At 35.6% G+C, this 25,157-nt stretch overlaps 1 protein-coding gene across 4 annotated transcripts in view; it reads left to right on the top strand.

The window, feature by feature from the left end:
• oca2 (oculocutaneous albinism II) overlaps positions 1–25,157 on the top strand; it is a 124,557-nt gene that overhangs the window by 14,925 nt on the left and 84,475 nt on the right. For 3 of the 4 annotated variants that reach the window (XM_088598337.1, XM_088598321.1, XM_088598328.1), the window contains exons 3-9: positions 9,610–9,708; positions 13,394–13,585; positions 16,098–16,155; positions 16,622–16,694; positions 21,151–21,308; positions 22,172–22,254; positions 22,784–22,937. In XM_088598337.1, the coding sequence (XP_088454463.1) occupies positions 9,610–9,708; positions 13,394–13,585; positions 16,098–16,155; positions 16,622–16,694; positions 21,151–21,308; positions 22,172–22,254; positions 22,784–22,937 (817 nt within the window). The remainder of the gene's footprint in view (positions 1–9,609; positions 9,709–13,393; positions 13,586–16,097; positions 16,156–16,621; positions 16,695–21,150; positions 21,309–22,171; positions 22,255–22,783; positions 22,938–25,157) is intronic. The other variant, XM_088598346.1, reaches the window with a different exon arrangement.

The raw sequence follows: 25,157 nt of genomic DNA, 5'->3' as shown, positions 1-25,157 counted from the left end.
GGAGTTTAGTTAGGTGACTTTTCTGTGTTAAAAAAAAGTGCATTCTGGTTTACCAGCTGGAAGGCTCAGTGGACAGGAAGTGCACAGATGGGAAGGTGGGAATATTGGGATAACGCGTCTCTCAAGAACCTGAACGGCAGCTTTCATGTAATAGATCTAGGCCTCTCAGAGTGGCAATATGAATCTAAAAGTCTTAAGAAGTCATGGATTCCATAATCAGGACCCACCTGTTCTATTCAGGTTTGTAAAGTTTTACGTAACTCTAGTGCCATGCAAAATACTTTGATAGGGCCAGTTGGATTTTTACGCCAGACTGTAGTTTAAATTGATATAAAATATGTAGCCTCATGGAAAAGTGATGAAAGAAAGTCCCCAAGAGCCCCCGAAAAAAAAACAAAAGCTGTCCTGTGCTGTGTTTCAAGGTAATGGAAGTTGTATTTTCTTTTACTTTCTGAATTCCTTCTGGGAATCTAATGGCTTTATCATTTTAGCAATTTGATGCTAGTCCCTGTTTTTCACTGTAAGAGGTTTAATAGGTGAAACAGCTGTTAATAAACTCCAAAGAGGATTGAATCTCACATGTTTCATCATGTTATGTCTGTCACATAATTTTCACTGCCTGGTGGGGGGAGGAAGGGGAGACAGATCAGAATTTCCTTAAGAGACTAACCAAATGAAATTACATAAAACAGTCTTCAGTCACTTTCAAATGTTAAGTGCTAATCCCTCTTTTGTGGCTGAGCCTTAACTGAGCGAAAAGGTAAACAGTAATACAGTACCATACCAAAGACACATTTCTTCCATTTTAACATGTCAGGTGATGTTGGATTAATGTGTCGATCAGAAGTGAACCATTCACATTTGCACATTGCAAATGCGCAGGAGTATCTACAGACCCTAATGCATAGTCTAGAGCTGACTCTTTTAGACAATTTTGTGTAACAAATCTGTCGCTGATAATGTTGCAGTGTAATGGCATTTGACAAATCCATCCTGAAACTGGGAGTTGTCCTGGACCGAGAACAACATTTATATGGGACTCTCTTCCTTCCCCATACCTGGTTTAGAAGATGCACTTGTTGGTTCTTTGAGAACTGATCCTGGAGTTCTAGATTTAACTCATGCCTCTGAATCATTTGTTCCAGAATTAACAGCATTATTGACAAGAAATGGGCAAGTCACTTATTGTCTTTAAAAGCATATACTGTCTATTTGACATAAGAAAACTAAAACAAATTAAAAATATAACACAAATTAGAATGAGGCAATGATTTTGTTTACCACTGATCTTATGCACTTTATTTTTCTTTGTATCTTTTATTTTTGGTACAAATGTACAGTAGTTGACTTTATGTAGTATTGAGAAAAAACAATTATATTGTCCCCCGAAAAATAAAAATCTTGTATGCTGTATATATTGTATTCTCTGTTCCTGGACTCTGTGTGCTGTGGAGCTTGAGAAGATGAGGCAATCTCTCCATCATTTGTACTTCACAGCAGAGAGGGAGCTAACATTACAAATCTCTTCACAGTTGTATAACAGTGTTTGAGAGGATTAGAGTGCCTGAAATATACCATCTGATCTATTTACTTTGTGAAAATCCCTCGCATCTCCAGGAGTCCACAGAATTGTGAAATCTTTCCAGTATTTCGCGAAACTAACTGCAGCTGTTTTGCTCCATGCTGCGCTGCTTTTTGTTTTGGAAATGGAATTCTAAGAGTGAATATACAGTATGGTGCAATAGGAATCATACAGTCAGGCAGACGTTTAGTTCATTGCGGTTCAGCAGGTATTATAATCACAGTACATTTTTTCTTCTCTTTGATAATGATTATCATCATGAAGATGGGTGGTAATTTGAACCTGTGAGGAATAAATTTTGAATTAAGAATATTGTTACTAAAACCAGGTCTGTTAGGTGCATCAAACTAATAAAATGCACAAGGGACAAAGTAGTTCAACATAGGGATGCTTTATATTAGAAAACATATGTATATAAAGTGCCCATCAAAAACATGCAGGCTCTTGTTTGTTGCTTTAAATTTTGCTGTTATTATACTTTGAAGTGTCAGTTAATACTGTGTGTCTTATATACTGTACACAACTTTACAAATTCAAAGCAAAAAAGAAATAGATCATTTATATGAAAGAAAATGGAAGTCATGATTGCATAAGTATTCCAACCCTTTGCCTTGGAAAACCTAAAGTTTAAAAAAATGTGTATACACTATTTTAGCATTTCAAGGAAGGGTCTGCATACTTTTACATGGCATGGTACACTGTATTTTAAGATTAAGTATGATATGTATTAAATGAATATTTTTTATAGGTGTTTACCGAGGAAGAAATAGACGACATGACCCAGTGAGAGCAAAGATAAGAGATCTAATATTAAATATTGAATTAAATATTGTAGAGGTAGAAATATAAAAGTTACTAGGAGCACTCAAGATAAACAAAACTTCAAGAGACATTATTCAAAGGCTGTTAACACAACTCTTACAAATTAGGAATGAATCATTAGCACTAAATTAGAGGACCACCTGTATGAAAATCAGATAAGAAATAACATGTATTTAGAATACAGTAGGCAGGGCCTGACTGACTTGTTAGAAGTTTTTAAACACAGACCATATGATGTGGCGAATTAAGATTTTCAGAAGTATGTTTTTGATAACATTCCCGATGAAAGATTTATTATTAAATTACAGGTGGTAGGCATTTAGGAAAACCTTTATTTTAGGGCTGAGAATAGGATTAAATGTAGAATACAGATAAGGGAAGAATGCTCAAAATGGGTTGATATAATTAGTGGGATACCACAGGAATCTGTACTGGGACCATTTCCTACTTTAAATCAAATCAAATAAATTATCTAGATTCTTGTTTAGTTAGTAAACAAGTTGTATTCACAGATGATGCCAATTAAGAAGGATTGCCAAACCTGGTAGCATGAGCAAATAGAACTAAAATAAATATTTAGATAAAATTCAAGAAAAGGCAAAACACCTTGCAGATGATGTGTAATGTAGATTAAGGCATGGTTTTGCATGCCTGTTGCAAAAACAAAATAGAAATACAAAATTGGAAACACTGAGCTGGAATTGGCTGCTTCTGGAAAATATTTTTATGTTAAAATGTTATTTATGAACTTTGTTTACTAGATAATAACGGAAAGCAATACAAATGCATACAAAATGCTAGTATGTGTAAGCATAGAATTTTAATCGAGGAATATTATGTTACAATTGTACAACACACTAGTGTAGAAATCTGACTTTGGCCTGGGGTCATTACTCCTGACCTGGCCTGAGTGCATTTTAAACAGACACTTGCTGCATGTGACATGTCTGAAATTACTCTTGTATGTGGCACCTCAGGAGTAACTGAAAAGCAAGGATAACATTATCAGGAATAGCCCTGTGCCATTACTAGAATTATTTTCTATGGTTCCAATACGTTGGTAATGGTCACTCATAAACACCGATCCATGGTAATAACATAGCAATGCCATGGCCGTATATAGACTATAAAAACTGTGACCTAAGCTTTGAAGAAAGTCTATTAACTACTGTATAAGCTAGAAACAACATCTGCTATGACAGTGGTCTCTCTAAAGGCTTCTCTGGCAGGAGGGGGTTAAGGTCTGCGGGATGCCTCTCACTAATGTTCAGCAGTGCAGAATCACTGAACTTCTAATTTGGATGAAACCTCATGAGGCTTTTCTTTCTTGTTGTCCTTCTGAAAAGATAAATATTTTGCTCCCATCGAAAGTAAATTTTCGATTTAAAGAAATAAGTGAGCAAACGTAACTCATATCACTATAACTATTAATGTGCCACTTTAATTGCTGATTGAAGTTTCATGTAGCAAGACATGTTGCAAACATTTGGTGACTAGATGTTTGGATTGACTTTGTTCTTATTCATTATCAGTATTTGTTGTTTCACTATCATTTGCATCATAATGAAGTCTGAGATCATTGAATTTTTAAATGATGTTATTTTATTTGTATTTTAGGATGTCTGAATTTCTTTTTGTAAAATAATTTCTTCAGAATTATACATTATACTGTAAGTCATCAATTGCAAAATAATATAATTATACAATTCTAGCACAATTATACAATTCTACCCATAACAGTTTTAATAAAACTGTGCTCAACACAAGCTGTAATGTACAAGATGTATCCAGTTATCTTCTCAATTTGGTTGATGTATTGTAAACAGAAGAAAAAAATGTAAATTGCAAAAGATAGGCAGAGTGTGTCCAATATTATTTTTCAAATGTTTTTATTGGAATACTTATTTGACAGTTCTCAAATGTTTTTCTTTCCTTTGAGTTTTAAGGATATTTTCTTGTTGGGAAATAGATCTGATGTGTTTGGAACAGCACTATAGTTAACATCTGAACATATACCACTCCTGTCTAGAAAGCCGATGTGGGTTACAGTTACAGTAAATGATGTTGCTGTACTGTAAGCCTAGTGGGTGGACCAGCAGGGGGCACTCTTTCTTTCTGGACCGTATTTTCAAATCAGTGCCTCGAGAACTGTGACCAGGGATGCTGTGCTGTAGGACGTGTAGTCCTTCAGGTGAGACTTTAAACTGCTTCATTATTAAAAATCGCATGGCATATTTTGAAAGAGGAGAGGAGCAAACCCTGGCATCCTGGCTAAATTACTCTCTGAGCTATCTAGAGGGGCTACCTACTGTACCTGCTTTATTAATTTGCTGAATTCATTTTTCGTTTCTTTGCCTGTTCTGCTGTGTAGAGACTCCATGTGATATGAAAAGATTCTCCGATGGTCGCTAATTGTAATTAATTGTTAATTGAACCCAGGTGGGTGCTGCATTTAAGTGGTGGGTGAAGTGGGTGTCCTCCTACAGAATATGTAAATCACTCCTGAGAGCCATTGGGATGTAAAATGCTAAATATAAGGATTTTGTTTCAAGTACTCAAGTGCTTATTTTGTTATACTGTATCATAGTACACAGGAAATGGGTTTGTTGCTTGGATTGTGCGAGCTTTCATCCTAATTGACAGCCTGGGACTAGAGTCCTTTTAGGATTAAAAGATTAGAGGTGAGATGCTACTAATTAGCTAAAGTTCCGTCTGTAATATTTTCATTTCCAGCCGTGGCTTGTTTGCTTTGGGATCATACGGCCCACCTAAAGTAACCATTTTCAAATTAGCTAAAAGCGAAGAAGCAGATGCAAAGAGTATCGCAGACTTACAACTGAAAGCCTTATCGATGTGTTTATGTAAATGAAGATATTTTGCTTTTCAAGGGCTTAGAAAGATTACAAATGAGAGGAGGCCTTTTGGCCCATCTAGCACATTTGATCATTAGTACCTACTTGATCTAAGTATCTCATCCAGCTGTTTCTTGAAAGTAGTCAGTGTACTGCATTCAGCAACATGACTGGGGAGCTTCATTGCTCAATACTCTCACAACCCTTTAGGTAAAGATGTGCCTTCTGTTCTCGGTCTTGAAAGCACTTCCACATAGTTTCCACTTGTGAGCTCTGTTCTTATTCATTACCATTATTTATTGTTTTCACTACATCAAAGTTTGTGACCACTGATTTTTGAAAGGGCATTATTTTCTATGCATTTTAGGATGTCAGTATTTCTTTCTGTAAAGTAACTTCTTCACAGTTACGAATTACAAGTTGACAATTACAAAAAACATATTCAATTATACCCAGTCTCGGTTTTTCAATCATAGAACAAAAGTGCACTGATTTACAATTCTAAGTCCTTTATCTGTAGAGTGAAAGTACTGTAAACTTCAATGAAGCTTCTATATTTAATACTGTTTCACAACAACAAAAAACTAAGAGCATGTTATTTTCCTTAATTGAAAAGAAGTAGATGTTTTTTTTTAAATAATTGGCAGATCCAAAAAAGGTTCACCATCCTGCCTTTCTATCCTATTATCTGCAATTGCAATTGTCTTTAAATGCCCCATAGAGTAACTCCAAAAGATGCTGGAAGGCATTGGCAAATCATTCAGGTAGCACACTGTACTGCTAACCAGTTAAAGTAATGCTGGTGTAAATGGAATTGTACAGTGTGTATTATAAAGCATTTTGCTTTAATAACCAAAATACCCTGTTACAATCCAGTAAAATATTCCTTCATTGTGTTGAAAAAATAAATATTATTCTGTTGTTGAAAGAGAAGTGCACCTGTTTGACTTTTGAATAAGTACAAAACAGTAACTTCTCCTCATTTACATTCAGCACTGTAAGAGGAATATATATGTCTTCAAGGCTCTAAACAATCTGGCCATATCATACTGTAGTTCTCCTGCCTGTTTAAACTCCCCCACCTTTGGCTCCATTCTATTGAGGCCAGTCCTCTACTCACTGTCCCCATGTCATGATCTCTCATAATCAATCACTTAACCTTCCTACTGTAAACGCCGGCACATTCCCATTCCCATCAGACACCAGCTCGATCCAATTCTCAGAAACGACAGCGCACTAAGTAATCACCCTATCACGCCTCTCACCTCTCACCGCACCTGCTATTTATACCTTCCTCAAACCACACTTCATCGCTTGGAAAGAAACAGCCTGCTGTTCTCCTTGCTCGTCCACTGGTTCCAAAACCTTTCTAAAGGTATCCTTTCGTCTCAGCCTTCCGGATCTCGACTCGGCCTGCCTCACTGACGCCGACCTTGCCCACCTTATGGATATGATGATAAGCCTTCTCTGTCTGCCTGGATACCGACTCTCAGCCTGCCTTACCGACACTGACCTTGTCTTGTCTAATTGATTTCATTCACTATCTGCATAGGGTTCTTCAGAGCGCTCGTTATACCCCAGCACTAAAGCAGGGACTTCTGGTGATTGTGCTCTCTCTGTCGCTGCTCCGATGTTCTGGAACGACCTTCCTTAGACCTTACGAGAGACGACTTCTCTAACTCCCTTCAAATCTAAATTTAAAACTTACAAGTACTTGTACCTTTTTACCAAGGTCTACGTCTGATTGCCTACAGTCAATTTGTGAAAACCTGTATGCTCTTCTTTTTTTTTCTTCATTTACAGTACTTTTACTGTACTTGTCTTTTTCTTTATTCATAATGTACAGCATCCTTGGGTTTGGAAAGCTGCTTTATAAATAAAAGTTATTATTATTACAATAATAATGCACAATATTTGTCATTACATGATTACCCTGGATAGAAAATGCTATTATTGTGTTTTAAAGCTTTATCTTTCAATAGAATGGAACAAACAATACTGTTGAAAAAGAAGACTGATTCAGATTTCCACATGGTTATAAAGAGAGTTTACACTGGCTGATTGTCTTCTTTTAGCAAAGAATATTCCCAACAGACTGCACTGGAAGCTGCCTGCAATACTGATAACTTGTATTTAATCAAAGCGAAAAAGGAATGTTATTTGAATACAAAAAGACCTGCATTTCACTTATTATTACAAAAGTGTTTCAGATGTACTCAGAGTACCCTGCTGAATAAATGAAAGAGCTTTTCCGGGTGAAACACCCTTGTATATGAATTAGAAACCTATGTCTTTGGAGGCTAAGGTGAGAACAGTGTGAGGTAGATAACACCCGGTTGGGTCCAAGGTAATTTACCGGCACATTTACTGAAGCAGAAAAAAGAATAATATACAGTAAGAAAGATTAGCTTTCTTCAAAGAAGCCAAGGTATCCAATTTAACAAATAGGTAACCTAGCTGAGTAAAGACACTTTACTGTTTGTGTTACAAAATGCCCCTTGTTCCCAGTTTTAAATGCATTTCTCTGTTAGTTTCCACTGGTGTCTATTTATTCAAAGGTTATTGTAAATATGGAATACAAAACCATGATCTTAAATGTGTGTACGAGTTAAGGACTGGATGAAATGTTTGGATTTTGGGTGTATGTTTCATTGGGTGCGTTAGAACAACTCTCCATGTTTTACTACCAGCTCCAAATAATCAACGAGAATGGTTATGCAAGAAGGAACAGGAACAAAACATGTGGTCTGCCAGCTACATCAAATAAATAAATAAAAACACACACAAATCCTGTTTATTTAGAAATTGAATCACTAAATGGCAGAAATTCTTTAGATTATAGACACCCCTGTAGCCACTGTTCTCAGCAACATTGGTGTGCTCTCTATGACTCCATGACTTGATCTGCATAAGCTATAGAATGCAGTGATGTTTGTCAGTCAATTTCTGGCTATCCACCCAGCTCCTGAAAGATAGAACAGTACATTTCATTTACTACAGTTAGCACACTCATTGCCCAAAGCATATACAGTATAAAATATTTATTTCATAAGAGATCTGGAATCAAAGGGTACAGGCTTCTTGTGCACCTAGGTCATATCTCATGTGCTTTAGGTCCAGACTAGACTTTGAACAGAGATACGGTATGGTACAATACAATGGCAGAAATTAATTTCTTTTCAATTCACAGCTCAACACTTGCCACCCACACATATGGTAAAGGTGGAAGTATCCTGAGACACATTGCTGTCAGAGGAGAGGACACAGAACCAAAGCGGTCGAATTCTGAATCAGAATGCCAGCACTTGCACAGGGCAAACAATCTATTGCATCTATAATGCGACTGTGCTGGATAAAGAACTTCTTAATAGATGCTTAAATGTCCAGATAAAAGCTGCTTCTGTGAACCTTTGTAAATGTACGTGACTCTGAAACAGGAATACTTTTTATAGCTGTTTTAATGAACTGTTTGAGAGCTGTGGTGAGCCAAGGACACCAGCTGCTCAAAACCCTTGGTGTAACCCAGAACGTATAGAACTGTGCTGTATCTAAAATGAGCTGCAGCTTGAAATACCTCAAGAAAAAACTGGATCATGGGGCAGAATGTTCTTAGTAAGACACTCCCTTTGTTCACTTCAAAGTAGTTGGGTTCGTGGGAAAAAAAAGGAAGTTTTAATTGTTGTTGGCTAAAAAGAAACCATAAAACTCAGAAAAACTTAAAAAGAGAAAGGTATGAAGGTGACACAGATAGAGAGCTGCATTTTCACTTTGACAGGTTTAAGATGATTAGCATGACAGCTGACAGCTATGAAGATGGGGCCCACTTAAGAAATACTGTATTTCTATGTGAGAAGTGAAGGCATCCCTTTTTCTTTATTGTAGCATCTTGAATTGGGATAATTATTTAAAAAGAATGTTTGGTGACGTTCTTTGTTTTTAGTGCTGTAAAGAAAGCTTATGAAACATTCTTTCACTGAAGGAAGACTTGAAAGTTTAGAACTGGAAATTACTTCCGTAGAAGACAAATGGAAAAATAGGGCAGGGCAACTCATTCATAGTGACATGACAATGTGAGGAGTTTTGAAAAGTGTGGTTTCTGCTGCATGCAAGAACTAAGCAGGTATCTTCAACACATTCTCTATTGTTACCAAGGCTTTTGAAATTGGCAGGAGCAGCTTTTCTTTTGAAGCTATGATGAACACAATTAAAAAACAAAGAAATGAATAACAAAAGCAGGCTTATCAGTATGTTTAAAAATGAAACTACTTCATCTACATGTTTTCTTTATGAGGTGGCAGAGCTCAGTCATTGCTTTTTATTAACTTCATAAATTCATTTTTCTCTCTTTTCTAGCAATAACTTCAGTGTAATTAAATTCCTGAAAGGCAAGACCAAGAGAAGTGGTTACAATGAGAAATCTCCATTGCTGAAAATGTCTTCTGAAGATGAAGGGTATGTTTCAGTTTTGGATTCTCTTCAGATTGAATAGTGGTTACCCCAGGTAAAGTTAATTCTAAGCTTGTCAAGCAAACCGAGAAACCATTTCAGCCTAAAATGTACAGTAGGTTTATGCAGGTCACATTTCTGTGGGTTTTGTGGAATCTTAGGGAAGACTCTGGATATTTTAACAATCTCATGCATTCACTGTTTTATCAAGATTTGGAATCTGGATGTTAAAATACTGTATATTTAGATCTTAAAAACAGCTGCAAGCAGAAAAAAGGATGTAAGATTTAGTTACTTGCTCTACAATTCTTCTGAAGATCTTTGAACCAAAACGTGTGGATTACTAGTCTTTTAGTTCTTTTCTCCTAAGCCAATGACTTAGGAGATATGTACTGCATTAACAGAGTTACAGTACTTAACCTGAACCTCCTTTTTATTTCTCTTATTGGAGGATAAGGGTGAACCCTGTTATGCAAGTTATTGTCACAGCCAGGGAATAAAATTGGAAACCTTAGGTTAAACAGAAGTCCTTTCCTTGATCTTTAAGCCCAGATTCTTCTCTCATGCAGTGACAGTACTGATTTATACTTCCCAAAGGCATTTGATAACTTTAATCTAAAGTATCACCCTGCTGTGTCACCACACTGTTCTAGTCATGTGCAATCCTTCTTGCAATGTGAGAAATGATCTGAAATTAGAAACATAAATAACCTATTTCCCCTTTCATCATTGTTCATTTCTAGATGTAGAATATTAGGAATATTGGAGGTTACGAATCACAGACTCCATGCCAGTGCAGTTTTAAGAATGAAAGCAATTAACTCTTCAATAAAACCTCCCCATGACTTGCTATTATAGTCTGCTTCTATTTCAGCTTTCTGCTCAGAAAGCTATTAAATGTTATACTGCTCAGCACAATTTATCACTTCCCACTCCAAAATGCATAAGTGGTTTTCCTGAGAGTGTTGACCTTAAGAAACCCTTGTCTACTACAGTTCTTGAAATCATGAGAAGAGTGAAAGTTGTAGTTAGTAGGTTTAACATTCATGAAAGGAAATGTATGACCATATGTCATTTAGAACATCCAGATAAATCATTAATTCGCTCATAAAAGGTTAAAACAAAGGTGTTCTTCACAGTGAACTTCTACTTTTTCTTTAGCCATTTAGAAATAACTTGACAGCACTGAGCTGCATTTTTTATACTATATTTTAGACATAGATTATTTCCATAGAATCACAAGGTTGCAGATTTAAATGCTGCATTTTTTCAATAGATTTTTATTTCACATCTGATGCGGGTGAAGTAGCTTTCAAAATAGTAAGGACAGAACAGAGAAACATTTACAGAACTAACCATGATTATATGTCAATTATATATGAAAATATTATATGTCAGACTTTATCTCCATTATAATCTTGAACAATTGTGCTACTGTATTTGTAGAGGACTAGTTAGTCAAAAAGTCTTCAGGTTTATGAAATATTAAACACTTCAAACAAGAATACACCCAAATTAAATGTGCACAGATTATCAGAATAATCCATTTTCATTTTTATACAGTTTTACAATTCACATTTTTTGTTTTGTCTTGGAGTCAGTAAAAACCAGAACTACAGTTTCATCTACTTTCTTGTAAAATGTAATCAATAGGTAAGTCATCTTTACATCCTGATTTGAAGAAGTCTGTGCATTGTCACTTTTTTAAATATGCTTCTGCGAAAAAATGTGGCGATTTGAAATTGGCTCGTGATTAATTTGTCAATTCATAGCTCTTCAAACAAAATATTTTCTTCTTAAAATGTTAGAGATTATATAAACTCTGTGAGGATAAACTTTTGCTTTGGACAGTCAATCTGGAATTAACAGCTATTTGTCATCTGCCCGTGGTAAAATTAATCAGGAAACAACAGTCGGGTCAAAGACATGGTTAAAGGAGAACTGTAGGACCAAACCATGTACCGGAAGAACTGTATCTGTTGTGGAAACTTATTTTGATCACCCAGATAAACATGACTTACTGAAACTTATGTAAAATATGCCTAATGCTGATTTAAATATTATTGTGTTTTCATCACATTTAAAAAGTGGCTTTACTTACTGTACAAACCCAAATACAGTACATGTGATGATATTCATATGAAGTTTTTTACTGACTAAAGAAACATGTAATAGTTAACAGCTCTCTGTTGTTTTTTTCCCTCTCATGCTTTTTATTTCTGGGTTTTATGTCTTCACTCAGACATTTGCATTGCCTCCCCATTAATCACAATTTCTTGATATGCTTTAATACTTCTACGATAGCACCTGATACCACTCTCATACAATTTTCATGAGATATCTTTATTTGAGCTACAATTGATTATAATATCTGTCAGCTGAAATCAAATGCCTTGAAAAATAAAAGTACTCAGTCTTCTCTGTAAACCTTTGATATGACAGTAATCTATTTCTGTATCTTCAGTTCTTCGTCAATATTTATCTTGCATTTCATGGTCTTGACGTACACCTGTCTGAAAGAACAGCCTGTCTATTATTTATAAAAACAATTATATAATTATTTTCTTTTGTCCTTTCTGTCATGCTACTCTGTATCCTTTTTATAGCTTTAGAAATAAAACAGATAACCCAAATGTATCCTTAAATTACCATAATGTTTCTGATTGAGGTTCAGAAATTATAGAGCCTGTCATCCTTTGCCATTTCTAATATTGAAAGTTTATCATATTTAAAAAAATAGGATTAAAAAACAGTGAGTTCTCTGCATGGGTATTAACAATGTGCTTGTTAGGATGCACCAGTTTCTTTCTTTAGGGTCAGATTTCAATTTAATTTTGTGCTTCCTTATTATAGGTTAGCAGACTGTACAGGCATCTCTGTGATTGTATACAGCAAACAGAGCAATAGCTAATATGACCAACATACTGATGTTCCAGGGATTTTTATTAAATATTAATCTACTGTATGGATAGGATCATTTCATGAATACACTGTGAGTTTTAACCATTACACAGGACTTGTTACTTGTTACTCCATGTTTTTGTCACAGCAGAAGTGTTTTGTATTTGGTTTCCATTGTTCAGTAAGAAAACTCTGTAGACTACTCTTTAATACTCAATATCAATAATATATGATTGAATGATGGAAGTTAACTTGGTGTTATGGCATGCTTTGACTTGGATTGAGACTAAAGAACAGCTGAGTATTCATTTATTTAAATTAACAGAGCTTGGACTGGTTGATTCTGTAGTGAACAATCTGTGCTTGTGGATCTAGCTCCTGACCGGAAGGTCCTGGTTTCAATCCCAGGTAGGGGCAAGTGATTTATCTTGCTCCAATTCCTTCCAGAAGGCTCCCAGGTCCACTCAGCCTGCTTTCCAAATGAGTACTGGGGGGTTAATCCTTCCGGGGTAATAGGCCAGCTGGAGCATGATGCTGACCACATCACTTCCATCTCCAGTGTCGGATGGTTGAGAAAACTGGTGGCCCTTGCCCCTTTTCCCCATGGGCCTTTATGGCCTGAAAAGGGGACCTAACCTACTTACCATGTCATTTTACTAAATTTAACCAATGAATGCTTCTTTCATGTAATCAACATTGACATCATCTAGAAACATAATTTTCACTTTAAAAAAATCTTTTCAGTCTATTAAGTGGTACCTACAGTACTTGTTCTGTTTTTACTCCACAGTATTACTTATATGGCACTTCATGACCCCACTTTCACAAATGGAGATGAATCTTGGGAAAGCAGTTCTGCAGAGCTGGAAAAAAGGTGTCATCTTGGAAGTGAAGTTACAAGTCTTTCAAGATCTACTTCCACTGAGAAATCTGATCCACTGGATAACCTTAATTTAAACTTCACTCTGTCCAACAGTTTAAGGTAATCTTACTTTCTTCATCTACAAAAGTTGAATAGCATACTTTTGTTCTAGATGTCTGTGGTAACAGAATGTGAGCTGTAAATTGAGCCAGGGATTTGTACTTTAGTCCCCAGATACTAAACAGATCCTTTAATTAAATCAATCCATTACATTTTTTAAATATGGGAAGAAAGTGTTGAGATTTTTCCAATAAAGAAAATTATTTTTTCTATGGAGCAACTGAAAAGAATTGAACCAGATTGTGCTGTTGCCCTGGTGTGATGGAGAGACACATCCAGCCTATAGGTTGTAAGGGAATCCATTCAGGGATTAATTTGTCCTATATAAGACACACACCTTTGACTAGGTACAATAAATTGGTATTTAACCAACATTTTGGATCAATTTTTGATGCCAGTACTTAAATAGTTGGACATCCAACTCAACCAATTCTAACATCACATAAATAATCTTTACTTCTTAGTGCATAAAATTATACTTAAAATAAATATAATAAAATAGTAGGCAAAAGATAAAGCCTTTTTTTATCAATTTTCTGAGGCCTACTGTAGAATAAGTATACTTATCATATTTGGCAACAGGGTTACCACCTTGTAGCCTGATCTCTTTAGCTCTCAGAAGCTAAGCAAGGCTGGCCCTAGACAGTACTACAAGGATAAGAAATATTCAAGGCAAACTAGGTTGCTGTTACAAAGGGTTGTTGATGGCCCAGTTTGATGGCACTATACAGTAGGTAGCACTCTTCAGTATGAACCTACAGTAAATTCCAAATCAACACCCTTACTCCATGCTAACAGTAGTCTTTGTGCCACAGAAGGTGTTATTTTTAATTAAACTACTGTAGTGTCCTCCTACAATAAAGAAAAAAATGAATAAACCTAGGGTGTACATTTTAAATGTTAATAAAATACATGGTTACAATGCTGGTAACTGAAAATTAGGTTGAAAAAATGCAACAAAGGTGAATTATTCAAATAGTTAGAATGGTTTAGTAAAAAGTTCACCATCTTTACAGACAGATATTACCCCTGCAATATGTACTTTATACTGTATATTGTTATATTTAAAAAAAATATCTCAACGTCTATATCCAGCCAAGTTTTTGCCAGGAATAATTGAAGAGCAATCCTATGGAGCCCTTAAAAATTAGTGTTGTGAATAACCCACTCATCTGAGGGCTAATCAATGTAGTGAAAGAAACATGTCTGGGCTGAAACAATTGAACAGAAGATCACTAGTTAAGAAACAGAGATGGGGTGGTGTGTGTGCAGAGCACAACTATTGCTCTGGCAGACCTGTCAGCGACTGTTTATGTGCCTGTCTGCTGAGGTATTGCTGAAATATGGGACTCTTTTGTCTTGCTTGCTGCAGCAAGGTGTCTGTAATACATGTCAGCCTAGGTTTTGCTGTGCCTGGAAAAGTGGAACAGAAAATAAATAAATGGGTTTTAAAAACAAGAGCTTGAGGGTCTGTATCAGAAATACAGTAATCCCTGAACATAATTGTGTAGCTCTAATTGGGTATATAAAGTGGGGCATCTTATTTTAAAGAGATTTAAATATTTTTGGCTGGATACCAAGGTACACAGGATAGGCCTAAATTGCTCAAGTGTGTTGCAAGTACAGTACCAAGAGCTTTGTGGTAATACTCCTCAATCTAGATTTAGTTTTTTAGCCTGTACTGTACATTCATTATTCGGCCGCAGTGTATACATATAACTGATTTGTAAGATCTTGAGCTTGAAAAGGAAAAAAATACATATTGGTTTTCTTTGTTGCCAGTTTGCACATGGCGTAAGTGCTTGCTGTACCTGGACGTGACCTGGAAAATAATTGTAGGTTGGGATAGAAAGATTTGTTTTAGCAAATCTTTTCTAGATATTTATTTATTTATTTATTTATTTATTTATTTATTTATTTATTTATTTATTTTTGGTAAATCATTGTGATGTTTTCCAGGTCAGTATTTACAATTTGCTCTTGTTTAAAACAAAATAAAAAAGTAGACAAGATTAAGACCTAACTTTTCACCAAACTTCTGTTACAAACTCAATTTGCTACAGTTTTGTCACAGTAGTTGAAATCTACATGTTGATAGCACTTGCTTTGGAGCAATTTATCTCTTGGGTTCAAGCTTAACACACAATACCTGGAGATAGAATGATCTTCGTATTATCAGTCTCTCAGTATTGTGGATTGGTTTGAAGTATTTTATTATATACATAATGTAGCCTTAAAAAACTAGGAAAACATCATAATTCTTACATCACGAATTCTATTATACATTAAAACTATTTTGATCACATATCTTTCAAAAATATATTTGATAGGGGAAACAAAATTCTTCACAATAACATTATCACAAACAATATGCAGTTTTTTACTGAAGTAAACATGATGCACACTTTGCTACAGTAATTGTTTCACAAACATTGAAGAAAAGCTCCATATTCCTAGTGTAATAAAGAGCATCTTCTTAAATTAGCTCAAATAAGTATAATTTCTCTTCCAGGTATTGCTTAAGCATTTGCAAAATATCCACTATTTTTGCCATCGTTATCATCTGTTCAGTAAGTATGGTTTGCAATGTTTTGGACATTTAGGACAGTATAACCGCCTGCCTGTTTTACTCTGGATATATTCATTTTGCTTGTTCTGTTCAGAATACTGAATGTCATATCTGTGTACAATTATTAATACAATGTGGGCACAAGACAGTACAATATCTTGCTTTTGTCATATTTACAGTTCTTAGACTGTTATTATTTGAGGGTACAGGACTCTATGCTGAATGAGTTAGTGCAGTAACAAAGGGCAAGAGTCTCAGTCTTGTACATATGTACTTAGGATTTTTGTTTGGGATATAGGACATTTTCTAATTTGGCAGGGTGTTTCACATTTCTGCGGAGTTTGGGATGTCCAGAAAAGTTAATAAATAATAAGAAAGAATAAGAATGAATCATTATTCCTATTACAAAGGTATACAGTTAATTTAACATTGCTTTTACAGGGGTGTCCTTTTTGTCCTCATTTCAGCTACTTTTCAGCATGTACCCTGATCGTGAAAGCCCCTGGCAAATGATAGCTGTTTCATCTGATGAACGCTTTTGTATCCTTTGTTTCTGATTATTTCAGAGGTGTCAGTTTTTTTTTCCTTGTTTATGCTTTTTGTGGACTGGTGTGTGTTTCGCTGATGGTCTGATAAAGCCTGATAAGACTGACAGTTTAAATATACTATTGCAGACTCAGCCGGCTGCAACACTTGTCTGATGGATGGAGTTTTCCAGTGTCTGCTGATTTACTTGCCTTTTTTGGACAGCGGTTCTTGGTATTACATTTGCCAGCATAAGGAATAAGTCACTTCATTTAAAATTATATGTTCATTTAAAATTTCCATTTTGTTTACTTAGCAGATTGGAACGAGAAACAATGAGTAGCTTTCCGGCATTTCAATCTCACTACAGTATTTCGAAGCCATTGTAGTTTGGTAGAAATGGATAGTAAGATAACGTAACATTACACATTCAAATTATATTAGTGTCTTCTACTTGTAAATCCCCAGCTGTTATTTGTCCCAGGCTCATATAGAGGCTTTCTGGAATGTTAGGAAAAACAAGAAGAAGAAATCTTTATAAGGTAACAATATGTCTGAGATTTAGTAAAATCTTCTCACAAAACCTAACAGAAAATGAAGAAGTTAATGTAGTTGGATACATGTGTAAAGAATGAAATTCAGTGATTCTTCATGGCAGGTTTTCTCTTTCATTTTAACCAAACCCCAAAGAATAATATTATGCTGGTTTTTGTACTGTATGTTGCAAGTATTCTATATAAATATTCCTGTCTGTTCAGAAGGGATGACTACAACTTTAATCTCAACCGTTTCAATCATAATGATTCCTGTCGTACTTTCTTGTAAGTTATACATATCAAATTCTAATTCCTCTTTGTTGCGTTTTGTCATCCCTCCTCCTCCACCTCATCTTCACCACCGGGAACAGTATGGCTTGGTTAGCCTTTGTTAGCTTAGCCAAGCAGGTTAAGTTACTGTACATGTCAGCACACTAAAAATACTCAGTGAACAACCCCACACATATCTATTCCATGGGTGTCATCACATCCTGTGAATTTGACCTATGTTAAAAATATTTTCACTTTTGTTTTAAGTAATTGCGCTAAATATTCTTTTGGTGAGAGAGCGTGTTTCACCAAATCCCCTGTCTGATTTAAAGTCTTGACATTGGCACAGACCCACCCTGCCCATGTATTTTACAAACCTAAATACTGCCTTTTGCTAGAATTCTCTTGCATTGTCCTCAGACCTGTGCTGTATACTGTATCCACTGAAGACATTTCTCATCAAAACTGTTAAATCACTTTTGTCTTCTAGTTGCCTTATAATTGGTCATTCTCTAGTTTCTACTGTTATTTTACTAAATTTGCTTCGTACAAGTAAATATTGAACCATCCAAAGCCTTATCAAACAACAGGGTTAACGTAGTACAATGCCTATATGATAATGATAATATCCAGATTCCTTATTATGCATGCAGGTGTCTTTGCTTTGAGAAAATTGATACTATATGGTGAATATAATATTTTATTATGTCCTCTAGAAACCTAGTAGGCCGAGTCAGGCCAGGGGAATATTGGATTAATGGATGTTTACATTTGAAAGACAAGGCTATCAAATGTTTGCAAGTGTGTCCTTGCTCTGGTCAGTAAGTTCCAAAGTAAATGTTCTGAATGGTCATTGTACTGTATATTTATACAATAATTATGTTTTGGGAAAGAGAAGCATTTTGAATGTTCCAGGGATAAAACTGATAAAAACTGATGTTTTCAATAACATCACAAACATGCACATACTGTATAGTAAATTCAAATTTCTGCCTTGCCAAGGTTCAAAGGAAACGCAGCCTTTACGTGTCTAAATCAAGGACAGAGATTTAAGCAGACTCATTAGAATGAACTGGTCTGCATACTGTATAAGCTGATGGAAATTCAAGGGATGGAAGCTGTATGAGGCCATTATGGGTAGGTGCCGGATGCTGCCCAAATTTGTGACTTCAGTGACCCTTCTCTTCCCACTGGGCCTCATACCGTACTTGATATGTGTGGTCAAGAGTTGGTGTGAAGGCAAACACAGAGAACTGTCCCATAAAACTTATACTAATGTCACGTCATATCAAGCAATTGAACCACTTCTTATTCTGTTCTTCAATATGCTATTGCTTCCTAGTTGGGGGAGAGCAAAACTTATATCCTCTGCTCCCTAGAGCACACCTACCCACCAGAGACTGGCATTTCAGCATTAACGAAATGACCGGGATCGTAATTTGCAATGATTACCTGAAGCCCCAGAGCATGTGTTGGATGTAATTTGTTCATCACAGCCCTCAGAGGCAGAAAGCACTACAGGTGAGGCAAGGTCAGCATTCAAATGATTATCACTTAACAAGATCTCTGAGGAGGACTCATTAATATTCATTCCTTGAAAAGGCTGTCTACTTTTCTAATTGAGGTGTTCAAAATGGGTAATGGCTCTGACCATCTGCAAGAGGTAGCAGCCCAGACATGGAAAGTCATTTGTATTTTGTTACAGTGTTTGATTGTTATACAAAACAATGCAGTTATAAGTAGAAGTTTCAAATTTCAAAGTTAAAGGAATGAGGAACTCAACTGTAAAACAGTGTACTGTAGTGTAGGCCCACCTATACACAGTTTCTACTTTGACAGTTGGCTCTGACCGTCTAGCATTCTCTAGCAGTCTCTCTTATACTAAATTTGAGAATAAGAATATATTTCACCTTCTGCATATGCTTCACCATGGGAAGCAAACTTCAAAGGGAAAAATGGATTTTCCCAGAGCTAATCCTGTATTCCCAAATGTAAATGGAAACAGTAAGCACATATGGTACCCTTTCCTGACTCAGAGAAGGGCACTGTTAAGTCTTGTTTAGTAAGAAATTAGAGAACAGTTGGAAAAGCTTTGTCTGTTAGTGCAAATGTCATCTAATGAATTGGATAAAGTACTAAAGTACTTGTACGTCAACACAATTCAGTGAATGAATTATCTGTCACCTTGCTTAGTTACAGTGCATTTTGCTTAATTACAAATGAAGTATACAGAACACATTTTACAAACAAGTGAATATTTTTAATCAAAATCTAATACACTCAGCCTGAACATTTTCATGAGTGAAAGATGTTAAATGTCAGCAAGAAATGCATCAAAATACAACACAGTATATAGATTGCACAACTACAGTATACATGCCCTTTGCTAAATAAACCCAAGTTAGTTAATGTGCACAAAATGAACTTAAATGTGTCACACAATTAGTTGCTTAATCTTTGTGTGAAAGTGGTTGATTTTAGAATAATTACACCTTATAGCAAATCAACGACCAGACATGAAATTTGGTAACCATCAGTAAAAACCTGCTTAACTGCTTTTAACTTTTAAAATGTATCATTCATCAATTAAGATAAAAAGAATAGTTTAAAATCAACACTTTACTACTGTGGTTGTTATTCTGGATACAAATGGTTCTAAAAAAGCACCATAGTGTACTGATTGATAATATCCTTCATTATGTTACAACTGCTTCTTGTACACGAATTATTGAAATTGACATAAATAATTTTCTTTTGCAGGTACACTGTGCAGACCCTTTGTATTACACTAGTCAATACAGACAAATGTTGTGGTGTTCCTTTGAAAAACAAGCTGAAATTTTAGGACACATTATATTTTGACATGATCTCAGTCATAATGTAGAAACAAATATTTTTTTATAATTTAAGATTATTTTGTAGTCGTGGTGAAGAAGACAACAGCCCTGAATTTTGTGATTTTGGTGGGAAAAAAGCTTGCTGAACACATTACCAGACTCTGTTCAGTTCTAATGTCCGACAATAACTAATTATTGCATTTTTGTAACAGACAGGGAGGCCTTCATGTATCAGATCAATCGGATATTATTTGTAAAGTGGCATTTTATTCCTTGTATCTCTAGGTGCTGTGGAAAAATAACTTATAGATGTTACAAATACAAAAATGATTTCTTATTTTAAAAAAAGGCAGAGGAAAATTTAATCTGATGCACACACATCCGAAGACAGTTCTGTCTTCTATTGGTCGCAATTTACCAACCAATTTGTGAGGTCAATTTGAATGTCATTGGCATAAAAATGACAAGCTGTGCCATATTTTTAAAGTATTTGACCAAAGGTTAACATAGGATATTATTGCTGTTGTCCAATTACTGTTATTTGAATCAATTCTATCCTCTTCTCTCTGTACAGCATTTCATTTAACAGGGTGCAGGGGAGTATACGGGAAATTGCAATTTCAACACAGTGCTCACATTTTTAGGCGGCACTATGGAATCTTTTGAGTTACAGAATGAAAATACGCACAGTAGTATAACTTTGTTAAATGTGTACTTTTTTTACTTACACAATGCCGCAATGAGCTGAATAGTTCCTTTATAAAATGTGATGTATTTTACAGTTTGCCTTCACTTCCAAGGTTACTGTCTTTAACAGATTGGTTCCAGCTATGAATCTTACAGAGTTCAGAGACAATGCCCTTTTAAAAGTCCAAGTGGCAGGACCCTTCATTGATAATATGGCTGGTGAGACAACGGAGGAGTACGTTGTTGTCCAGGTGGAGCAGAATGAAGAAGCTGGGTCGAGGAGGAGACGCCCCCAGCAGGTTCTGATGACCTATGGCATTGATCCCTTCAGTCTCTACCCTTCTTTTCCCCGGGCTGGCCAGAGATCAATTTTCATGATCATTTTCTTGTAATATATTATGCTGCCAGACCACTCCTCATTACTGGTTCTGGTGACAAAACCATTGATTTCCCTATCGATTGGATTACTGTCACTTGCGTACATCATCTCTGCTGCTTGTTTTTAGGATTCAGTTGGTCACTTCTGACTTGTAAAAAGTGAAAATGAAAATTTATACAGATTAAAAGAGGAAGAGGAAGTTATACCGTTTTAGATAAAACTCTTTAAAACTGAGCCAAGACTTCGCTGAATTATCAAGAAATGGAGTGAATGAGACCAGTAGATTGACTGTTGTGTTATGTAATTTACATAGTACCCAGAATGGCATATCTGCTAGAAATGTATTGTAAAGGTAAATGAAAAAGAAAGGTTTTCCAGTTTGAGAAAATAATGATTCATTATTGGTTCTGAATTGTATTCTAATGTAAATCTGATATGTAATATAAGACACACATTAATCCTACTTCTAAAGCAAAAAGTTAGTTTGTTTAAAAAACCTCTTAGTAAACTTCACATGAGAAAGATTTACAGTTTTTCAGAGCTGCTCAGAATGTCTTGTCTTGGTTTGGTTTTCTTCTTGGTAGCATCTTGTTACAATTCCCATGTGAAGCTCAAGATGTGCTTGGTTCTTGAAGCTGTACCTACAGTAGATAAAGCAAACAGACCTTAATTAGAAATAACATGCAGTAATAACATATACAACATACCGTACACAAAAAGTGAGAAAGGTACAGAAAAAACACACACAAAAAAGAGAAGCTAGTTTTGTTCTTTTGTGTGCAGGTACTTTACAACTGGACCATACCAGTAAATTCCCAAAGAAATGATCAGATACTGAAAACTAGGACCTTTGAGGTAATCAACAGGTAGGTTTTATATTGCACTTGACAACAAATATATATATATAATTGTAGCTAAACAATGAACAGTGGGCTGATACATACTGTATTTTTTCATTAAATATTCAACAGAGCTTTCCACAGTGTCTATGAAGGATATTGTATATCAGTCCTTAATAATAGTTGAGAAGGTCATCTTTGTTCTGGGGATCTCATATTTCAGGATGAAATTCCTTTATTTACCCTTCTATTTTCATTCAGACTTTCTCTTCAATGAGATAAACCAAATCATAAAAAACATGGAAACACATTAATGGTGCAGGTGTTAATGGAAGAATTTTGTAAAAGCCCAGGAGCAATTTTATAGCTGGAATAACTGTTTTTGTTTTGTTATTTACAGATACTGCATGTGAAAACACTAAGTGAAAAAGCTCTGTGTAGTGTTTAAAGTCTTACCTGACAGACTGTACAGTGTGTATTGTGTGAGAGCAGGAAAATGCAGCAAAATTGACAACAGAGACCTCTGTTCATTATTTTCTTTTGCTTGTCTCTGCAGTGGCCCCATCTCTATAAGCATCCAGGCACTTCTGCAGGACACTCAGGTTGTTCCATTGTCGATGAGCCTTCAGTCCCTCTATGCCAGTGTGGAGACTCAAGTTGTAATCGCAGGAGTCATCCTAGCTGGAGTTTATGCTCTTATTATATTTGAGGTAACAGGTCACTTATTTAATCTGTGCATCTGCTGACCCTGTTCTCTGTTTTTTGCCCACTGTTTCACTGTTCCAGTTGGTACATATCTGGAATCTCATCCAGCGGCTTGTCTGTACAGTATTTCTAACTTTGAAAGCGCAACTTACTGGACTATGAAAAAACAGAGATTTGTCTAATTAGTGGATGTGAAGTTTCCATCTTCAAGTTGTGTTGTAGAGTTTAATTATTTTTAAACCCTGCCTTAATATCTATATCTGTAGAGTTTTCATTTTGGTAAATGTATTATTTCTCCCTTCTCCTTAAACATCTCTCTCCTCAATTAAAAAAAATCTTATTTTTAGCAAAAATAAACAGAGAATCAAGTAATAGGTTTATTCCATGCTGAAAAAAAGAAGAAAGAGAACACAACGTTTCGGCCGTGGAGCCTTCTTCAGGTGTCCACACCTGAAGAAGGCTCCACGGCCGAAACGTTGTGTTCTCTTTCTTCTTTTTTTCAGCATGGAATAAACCTATTACTTGTTCCTTTGCAGCCTACGCATGCTGACGCAGCTACCCACCTGAACTACCATAAACAGAGAATGTTGTATGGCAGAAGATGTCTTTCAAAGTGAGGTTCATTTCAGTTTTACCTTTAGCTACAGTACGCATGGAGTATACATTAATACTGCTCTATTCTTGCTACAGGATTGCTGCCCTAAAACACCACAAGTGAAACATGCCACAGCTCATGTGAAATCTGGTACTAGACTTTGTCATCTTGCTCACCACTGGGTGGTGCTAAGGTTTACAGTGTGAATGTGTTGTTGTTTACTGATGGTTTTTACTTAAGCCACGACCCTGAAAAACAGCCTGGCATTATATAATGAGGAACAGAGCACTATTTATAATGCTTTCAGTTATTATTTTTATAAATAGACATGAATTGTACTGAAGATGCCTGGATGAACTTAAGAAATGTATAAAGTTCGCTTTTGCAGCTGTAGTACTAGTCTGAGACAATGTGCCCTTACTGCCCCTTTTAGAACATAAGTGTGAAATGAGTTTTCATACACCTTTGGCTTTATCTTTACCAGGAAATAAAAATCAGGCTAGGTATTTATTTGCTACCTTTCACCTTGAATTCTTCACTACTACCTGCATTTGCGTAATTAAAACACGCAGAGTTACAACAGACAGCTTTAAAGTTTAATCAGGACGGTAATATAATTGCTGTCAATCCTCAACAATATACTGTACAAGTACATTCTTAGAAATTCTGGAGAGTATGCCTTCCTTTTTAATCAAATGAGCCATTGTTTGCTTTCTAACATGTTCTTTTATTTCTTCTTAATCTGCTCCAGTTCATTGCCTCAGAATGGTTTTCTTTTCCTTTTTCTGATAATGTATAAAGTATAATGTATAAGGTAAATGTATTATGTTGTTTTTTCTTAGTGTTATTTGTAAAGACATTGTCAAATGTCTTGAACATTCATTTCACTCACTATCACAGCTCATTCTAACAATAGTTTTATCAGGGTAGTTATAGCTGGCTTGAAGACCTTAAGGTAAAGAATAAATATTTCAATCTGTTATGTATTGAAGCTAATTTAATCACAGCAAGCATTTCAAACACTGTTCGGATACAGTGGATACTGCAGGTGGCCTTATTGTAACAGAATATTTGAAAGACAGTGCTGTAAAAATTAACATCTCTGCTTAATCACAATGGTGGTATACATTTAATTTTAAAACTATATATGACTACATTGTTCTTCCTCTATGGTTTCCAGATGTCCAAGTTCTGAGGCATCTGTAGAAAATTTCAAAACAAGTTTTGACTTCGGTAAATACATGTACTTTTGGTACAGTAGTTACTGTTTCTAGTTTTGACAAATTGTCTTTGATAAACAGTACAGTATTTCAAATCCAGTGCTATTGTGATTAAACAGCATTAAGGGATTCTTTTCAAATCTGGATGGCAGTTAAAGAAATACTTCTTGATAGGAAAACAATATTGCCACCTGCCTGGAAGCAAAAACAAAAGAAAAAAAAGACACAGCTCTTCTTCATTGCTGCCTTAGAGGAACACCATGACATTATGGCAGCTTCCAGGCATACTGTAAGGCCGTTTGCAATTAATAAGAGTGTGCTTAGGGACATAGAGGTGATCCATAACCTAAACCACGTGTTAACCAACTTTTCTACTTCTTTCTGAGTAAACCTGTGCATTCTGATGTGCT

This window comes from Lepisosteus platostomus, chromosome 2 (genome assembly GCF_059453375.1).
Source record: "Lepisosteus platostomus isolate fLepPlt1 chromosome 2, fLepPlt1.hap1, whole genome shotgun sequence".
Classification (NCBI taxonomy): Eukaryota; Metazoa; Chordata; class Actinopteri; order Semionotiformes; family Lepisosteidae; genus Lepisosteus; species Lepisosteus platostomus.
This window is presented reverse-complemented; position numbering and strand designations above follow the sequence as displayed.